The sequence below is a fragment of the Centroberyx gerrardi genome, chromosome 3 (genome assembly GCF_048128805.1).
Source record: "Centroberyx gerrardi isolate f3 chromosome 3, fCenGer3.hap1.cur.20231027, whole genome shotgun sequence".
Lineage (NCBI taxonomy): Eukaryota > Metazoa > Chordata > Actinopteri > Beryciformes > Berycidae > Centroberyx > Centroberyx gerrardi.
The window spans coordinates 802,424-810,276 of NC_135999.1; the positions used below are offsets into that span (position 1 = coordinate 802,424).

A 7,853-nucleotide genomic window follows, 5' to 3' on the forward strand; every position below is an offset into this window, starting at 1 on the left:
TGCATGTTGAAGCTGGTTCCCTCTGCTCGGGTTCGGCTCGTGACTCTGCTCTCTTTAAAGGTAAAAACCACAGAATTAAAGCTGCTGGACAAACTGCAGTTTGGCGGCTCCAAGCGGCGGAGGGACGGAACTGTCCGGGATTCTGAAAGTTTGAAGGACTTCACTACCCAGAAATCATGTAATGTGACTTCAGTAAACTAAACGCGTTCTTCTTAGTGTGTGTGTGTGTGTGTGTGTGTGTGTGTGTGTGTGTGTGTGTTTGGATCGGTCTCTTCCTGTGTGGAGAAGATTTCCCACCAGAGAGCAAACTGACAGCAGAATTTAATTTGGACAAACGGGGAGAATCTGCAGCGTCTCAGTCAGTGGGGATGAGACGCTCTGCTCTGCTGCCGCATCACTTCCTGTTTACACTGAGGAGACGCTGCCGCATCACTTCCTGTTTACACTGAGACGCCGCAGCTCTACAGGAACCCGGATGTGAGCGGAGTCGCCGCGATGTCGGACAAGACGGCGCCGCGCTGCCAGCTGCGTCTGGAGTGGATCCACGGCTACAGAGGCCACCAGTGCCGCAACAACCTGTACTACACCGCCGGCAAGGAGATCGTGTACTTCGTGGCCGGAGTGGGCGTGGTCTACAACACCCGGGAACACACCCAGAAGTTCTACCTGGGACACAACGATGACATCATCAGGTGAGTCTGCTGCAGGCAGATTGTAGTTTCATTTCTGCAAACATTTCTGAGGCAGAAATAATCTGATTGGTTGAGTTAAACCTCAGTGGGCGGGGCCAAAGAACCACAGGTTTTCAGAGTGCTGGTTGGCTAACTGGCAAACCTGAAGAAACTCTGGTCAAAATATAAACAAAATATATTCATGACCATGACATCATGATGTTGAAGGTCAGCAGCTAGCTAACTAGCTTACCTAGCTAGCTACAGGCTAGTATGGCTAATTTGAACTTGAAGGTCAGCTAGCTAACTAGCTAACCTAGCTAACTCAGTATGGTAGATTGTATTGTTTCAGCGCTAGGCTTCATAATATTCACTGAGCTTCAGTCTGATGTTACTGAGACAGAGAAACTGAAGTTCTTTGGCAAAATGAAAAGAAATGACAAATTAATTTGAAAGGATAGCAGGTATCCAAGGCCTTGGCTGACTGAATGATTGACAGCATTAAACCAAACTAGAAAAGGAATTTCCTGAAGAAAATGTGTGAGCTGCTGGAGAAACAGTAGCACTAGTAAGCTAGAAGTGGCAGTAGCGGTAGTAGTATTAGTAGTAGTAGTAGTAGTACTAGTAGTAGTACTTTTTAAAGTATAGTGTAGAACTCCAGCCCTCAGTTGAGAGTCGTGTCTTCACACAGATCAGATTTTCTAAGCCGGATGTTTGAGCAGATCTGAGTCCAGTTAGACGAAGGTTTCTGAAGCCACAGAAAAGTTGATTTTAAATGTGATTTTCCAAATGAAATAGACAAGCTGCTGCAGGCAGACTGTTCAGAAAAGTTGTTTAATTAGTGAAGCAATAAAAGTTAGATGAAGTTGCTGTTGGTCGGTGTGAGTCTGAGCTGACAGGCTGCAGGACTTTGGGAACAATAATAATAATGATGTGATAATGTACTGATCCCTGCAGGGAAACCAGAGGTCAGGGGTCAGGGGTCAGGGGTCAGGGTCTGGAGCTGGTAGGGATTCAGTGTCTCTCTCTTCTCTTTCTCACTCTGTGTTCTTGTGTTCTCCATGACGCGTTTTACATAATATCTAACCGCCGAAGCACGAAAACAAAACAGAAGAACAAGGACAGATAAAGATCCTGGAAGTTGAAGCTTCAGATGGAAAGCTGCCTCAGCGTCCGTCCAGACGGAGCTGCAGGCTGAGCACAGAGCTGGATCACACAGAAGAGACACAGCGTCCCTCTGAGGCTGGCAGCAGCTGCTCTGCTCTTCAGGAGAACTTTCCTCTCCTGCAGCAGGAGACGAGCAGCTGCAGGTCCGACCTGCTGCTGCAAACCACAACGCTTGCAAATCAATGAAGCGAATCTCTCTCTCTCTGCCTTGTCCTCTCTCTCATTCACACACACACACACACACACACACACACACACACACACACACACACACACACAGCGTCACCAGATGTTGCCTCTGGCTCACCTGCAGGCTGCGGTCTGACCCAGTTCAGGATCTGGTGGCCGGATGAAACGATGAAACAAAAAGGGCAAATTAAGACATTTTCGTCCTGCTGGGACACAGTCTGCCTCACTGTGATCATCTGAAGCTGTGGGACAGTTTCACATGTTTCACATGTTTCACATGTTTCACATGTTTCATATGTTTCATATGTTTTACTGGGGGGGCAGGATGGAGGAGGACATCACCCATAAACCACCAAACAAATGTGACACAGGCTTTACAGCTGGATATTAAAGGGACGGTCAACCCGGATAAAAAATATGAATTATCTTCTTCAGTCTCACTCTTGAGTTCTGTGTTCATCATCCACCAAGATCTGAGCGTTCCTAATGTTCAGTAACTGGAATAAAATGGAGCTTTTGGCTGCTGCATTTTTTATAGTGATACAGGTCAGAGAGCTGCTGGGCGAGCGAGCTTCACTCTACACTGGAGAGAGAGGGAGAGAGAGAGAGAGAGAGAGAGAAAGAGAGGGGGGGAGGGAGAGAGAGAGAGACAAAGAGAGAGAGAGACAGAGAGAGAGAGAGGGAGAGGGAGAGAGAGGGAGAAAGAGAGAGAGAGAGAGAGGGGGGAGAGAGAGGAACTGGGCTCTATCCATCAATCTGGAAAAAACTAAAATCACGATCTTTCAGAAAAAATCCCGCTCTCAGGAAAATAAATACCAATTCAAACTGGGTGGAACAACTCTCACTCATGTAACCAGCTACAATTATCTGGGCTGACAATCACTTCATCTGGGAAGTTTGATTTAGCAATAAGAAACTTGGCAGACACGCAGAGCATATTATACAATAAGAAAATCACTGTATAGATTTAATCCTCCTATAAAAATCTGGTTGAAAATGTTTGACTCAGTTATTAAACCAGTAGCACTGTATGGTGGTGAAATCTGGGGCCTCATTTCAAATGCAGCATGAAGCCCGGGACAAAACCCGACTGAAAATCTGCATTTGGAATTCTGCAAAAAAACATCAGAGAGTCCAGCCGGGCCTGTAGAGCAGAGCATCATGGGAGATTCCCTCTGCTGGTACATACAGAGAAAAGAGCAGCGAAGTTCTGGAGCCGCCCGGCACACAGCGGCCCAGAGTCTCCCACAATACTGCACTGACACACTGGAGGAGACACCAGAGAGAGACCAGCTGGAACACCTGACCAAGAAACACCAACTAAACCTCACCACACAACCACACTGACAAAATCCAAACAAACAAGAAGAATATTATCACTACTGGCAAAAAGAAATCAAACTTATAAACTAAACTAAATGTTTCCAAAACCTTAAAACAAATTACAGTTTGTCCCAAATCTGATCAGACAGGAAGCTGCTGACGATGTACAGAGAGACCAGCAGCTAGCTGTAGAGACGGGCAGGAGAGACCGGCAGCTAGCTGTAGAGACGGGCGGGAGAGACCGGCAGCTAGCCGTAGAGACGGGCAGGAGAGACCGGCAGCTAGCCGTAGAGACGGGCAGGAGAGACCGGCAGCTAGCCGTAGAGACGGGCAGGAGAGACCGGCAGCTAGCCGTAGAGACGGGAAGGAGAGACCGGCAGCTAGCCGTAGAGACGGGAAGGAGAGACCGGCAGCTAGCCGTAGAGACGGGCAGGAGAGACCGGCAGCTAGCTGTAGAGACGGGCAGGAGAGACCGGCAGCTAGCTATAGAGACGGGCAGGAGAGACCAGCAGCTATAGAGACGGGCAGGAGAGACCGGCAGCTAGCTATAGAGACGGGAAGGAGAGACCGGCAGCTAGCTGTAGAGATGGGCAGGAGAGACCGGCAGCTAGCTGTAGAGACGGGCAGGAGAGACCGGCAGCTAGCTATAGAGACGGGCAGGAGAGACCAGCAGCTATAGAGACGGGCAGGAGAGACCGGCAGCTAGCTATAGAGACGGGAAGGAGAGACCGGCAGCTAGCTGTAGAGATGGGCAGGAGAGACCGGCAGCTAGCTGTAGAGACGGGCAGGAGAGACCGGCAGCTAGCTATAGAGACGGGAAGGAGAGACCGGCAGCTAGCTGTAGAGACGGGCAGGAGAGACCGGCAGCTAGCTGTAGAGACGGGAAGGAGAGACCGGCAGCTAGCTGTAGAGACGGGCGGGAGAGACCGGCAGCTAGCTGTAGAGACGGGCGGGAGAGACCGGCAGCTAGCTGTAGAGACGGGCAGGAGAGACCGGCAGCTAGCTATAGAGACGGGCAGGAGAGACCGGCAGCTAGCTATAGAGACGGGCAGGAGAGACCGGCAGCTAGCTGTAGAGACGGGCAGGAGAGACCGGCAGCTAGCTGTAGAGACGGGCAGGAGAGACCAGCAGCTATAGAGACGGGCAGGAGAGACCGGCAGCTAGCTGTAGAGACGGGCAGGAGAGACCAGCAGCTATAGAGACGGGCAGGAGAGAAGAAAGAGAGAGTCACACTGCGACTCAGGAGAAACAGGAAGTGAAGAACTCTTCTTCTCTCCTGGACCAGGTCTGAACACATCAGGAACTCAGACTGTTCAAACATCTCTGAAAGAAGAGAGAACTTTCAAAATCTCAGTATCAACGAGAAAATGTTGAAACAGTAGAACTCTGTGCTCAGTATGTGATGTCATGATGATGTCATGATGATGTCATGCCATAATCTAAGAAACACATCAACTCTGTAAACTCTTCTTTAACTTTGCTTTTTTTGTAATCATCACTGTTATTGTTGTTACTGTCCAGAAATATTCTATGTGATGAATCTATATATTTAATATGCAGTTTATTTCATTTTATTTACTTTATTTCTGTCTCATTTATGTTTGAATCTATGCTTTGGCAACATGTGCACATGTACGTCATGCAATAAAGAGAGAGAGAGAGAGAGAGAGGGAGAGAGAGAGAGAGAGAGAGAGAGAGAGAGAGAGAGAGAGAGAGAGAGAGAGAGAGAGAGAGAGCGGCGGATAAATTCAAATCTTTCACACAGACCACGCTCTGCTAGCTCAGTCCAGGTGGATACGGAGCATCACGTTAGTCCTGCCTGCGCCCAGCTGATTGGCTGTCAGCTGTTTCATCCAAACGACTCTCAGTACCAGCTGACTCTCAATCACCAATCACATTCAAACAAGTCAGTGAGGCGGTCTTTATAATCTGACAGCTCACTCTCACTGCTGTCCATTCTGCAGAGTCCCTCCACCTCCATCCTCCTGCTGCTGCTGGCTGTACAGAGCATGTTGTGTAGCTCTCTCTGAGTCTGGAGAGAGAGAGAGAGGGAGAGAGGGAGAGAGAGAGAGAGAGAGAGAGGGAGAGAGAGAGGGAGAGAGGGAGAGAGAGAGAGAGAGAGAGAGAGAGAGAGGGAGAGAGAGAGAGGAGAGAGGGAGAGAGAGAGAGAGAGAGAGAGGGAGAGAGAGAGGAGAGAGAGAGAGAGAGAGAGAGAGAGAGAGGGAGAGAGAGAGAGGGAGAGAGAGAGAGAGAGAGCGGCATGTTGAGGTCGACCTCTGATTGGATTTCCCACTCTGACGTGTGAAAGTCGTTTTAATCCGCAGCAAAACGAGAAATCAGCTGATACAAACGACTTCAGATTCTTCAGTTTCCTGTTGTTTTTACACCAACAGTGTAAAAAACAACATTTGAATGAGAAATTACATATTTTAGTTGTCTGTCCCTTTAAAGAGGAAATCCTGGAGATGCTCAGGTTTTGTTTTTCTATTCAGTCTCCATCTTTGTCCCTCAGCCTCACTGTGTGTTTCTGCTGCTCTTCCCACAGATCACCTGTCAATCAAACAGTGTGGGCGGAGCTTGGATTTACTGTCGAAGCAGTTTGAGTTTCTCTTCTCTCTGTCTGTTCTTCTTCTCTCTGTCATGGCGGCTATCGCTGGGGGGTGGTGGGGGTGGGGAGGGGGGGAGGGGGGGCTGGGGGGGTGGTGGGGGGGGGGCTGGGGGGTGGTGGGGGGGGGAGGGGGGCTGGGGGGTGGTGGGGGTGGGGAGGGGGGGAGGGGGGCTGGGGGGCTGGGGGGTGGGGAGGGGGGGAGGGGGGGCTGGGGGGTTGAGGCCTGCAGCCTGATGGGAGCCGACAGCCGAGGAAAACGCTGATGCTGAAAATGTGCTGATGGCTGCTGATGCTGCCACTGACAATTAGACTTCCCATGTGCAGCGTTTATCTGACGCTCTGATCTCCTGTCTGCTGCAGCCGGAGCAAAACGCTCAAATCACTTTCTGAGATTCTTCCCACAATCCCTAGCAGCTTCTGACACGCTAATCTGGAGAGATTTACAGGAGAGAGCAGGTGGAGTTAGACAGCTGAGAGACAGCACAGGCTGAGAGACAGACAGGTGAGAGACAGACAGGTGAGAGACAGACAGCTGAGAGACAGACAGCTGAGAGACAGACAGGCTGAGAGAGACAGACAGGTGAGAGACAGACAGGACAGACAGACAGTGAGAGACAGACAGCTGACGAGACAGACAGCTGAGAGACAGACAGCTGAGAGACAGACAGGTGAGAGACAGACAGTGAGAGAGACAGACAGCTGAGAGACAGACAGCTGAGAGAGACAGACAGCTGAGAGACAGACAGCTGAGAGACAGACAGAGAGACAGATGAGAGACAGACAGCTGAGAGACAGACAGCTGAGAGACAGACAGCTGAGAGACAAGAGACAGACAGGTGAGAGACAGACAGCTGAGAGACACACAGCTGAGAGACAGACAGCTGAGAGACAGACAGGTGAGAGACAGACAGGTGAGAGACACACAGCTGAGAGACAGACAGCTGAGAGAGACAGACAGCTGATCTATCGCCCCCCCGGTCAGCTTGGTGACTGTCTTGATGAGAGGATGAGAAGATGAGAAGATGAGAGGATGAGAGGATGAGAAGATGAGAGGATGAGAGGATGAGAAGATGAGAGGATGAGAGGATGAGAAGATGAGAGGATGAGAAGATGAGAGGATGAGAAGATGAGAGGATGAGGATGAGAAGATGAGAGGATGAGAAGATGAGAGGATGAGAAGATGAGAGGATGAGAGGATGAGAAGATGAGAGGATGAGAGGATGAGAAGATGAGAGGATGAGAGGATGAGAAGATGAGAGGATGAGAGGATGAGAAGATGAGAGGATGAGAAGATGAGAGGATGAGAAGATGAGAGGATGAGAGGATGAGAAGATGAGAGGATGAGGATGAGAAGATGAGAGGATGAGAAGATGAGAGGATGAGAGGATGAGAGGATGAGAAGATGAGAGGATGAGAGGATGAGAAGATGAGAGGATGAGAGATGAGAGGATGAGAGGATGAGAGGATGAGGATGAGAAGATGAGAAGATGAGAGGATGATGAGTCCTCCTCTGTCCTCGTCCTCCTTGACTTGTCTGCTGGTTTTGATACAGTTGACACCAAATCCTTCTCTCCATCCTCTCTGAACTGGGACTCACAGGATCTGCAGAGTCCTGGTTCTCATCCTATCTGTCTCACCGCTCACACCAGGTCTCAGGAGGGGATCTCTGTCCAGACCCTGCACACTTAGCACCGGTGTCCCTCAGGGCTCAGTCCTGGGGCCCATGCTGTTCTCTCTCTATACTAAATCCCCTCGGCCGTGTGATCTCCTCTCATGGTTTCTCCTGTCACTGCTGTCACCTCTCCTTCCCCTCAGATACAAACTGATGGAGCGTCTCCTCATGTCTCAGAGACATCAGTGCTTGGATGTCTGTTCTCCACCTCAAGCTCAATCCT

At 50.0% G+C, this 7,853-nt stretch overlaps 1 protein-coding gene across 1 annotated transcript in view; it reads left to right on the forward strand.

The window, feature by feature from the left end:
- The first annotated feature begins 495 nt into the window (after positions 1-495).
- LOC139912442 (echinoderm microtubule-associated protein-like 6) overlaps positions 496-7,853 on the forward strand; it is a 63,157-nt gene continuing 55,799 nt past the window's right edge. Inside the window, 1 exon segment of the mRNA XM_078282574.1 lies at positions 496-692. Coding sequence (XP_078138700.1) covers positions 496-692 — 197 coding nt within the window.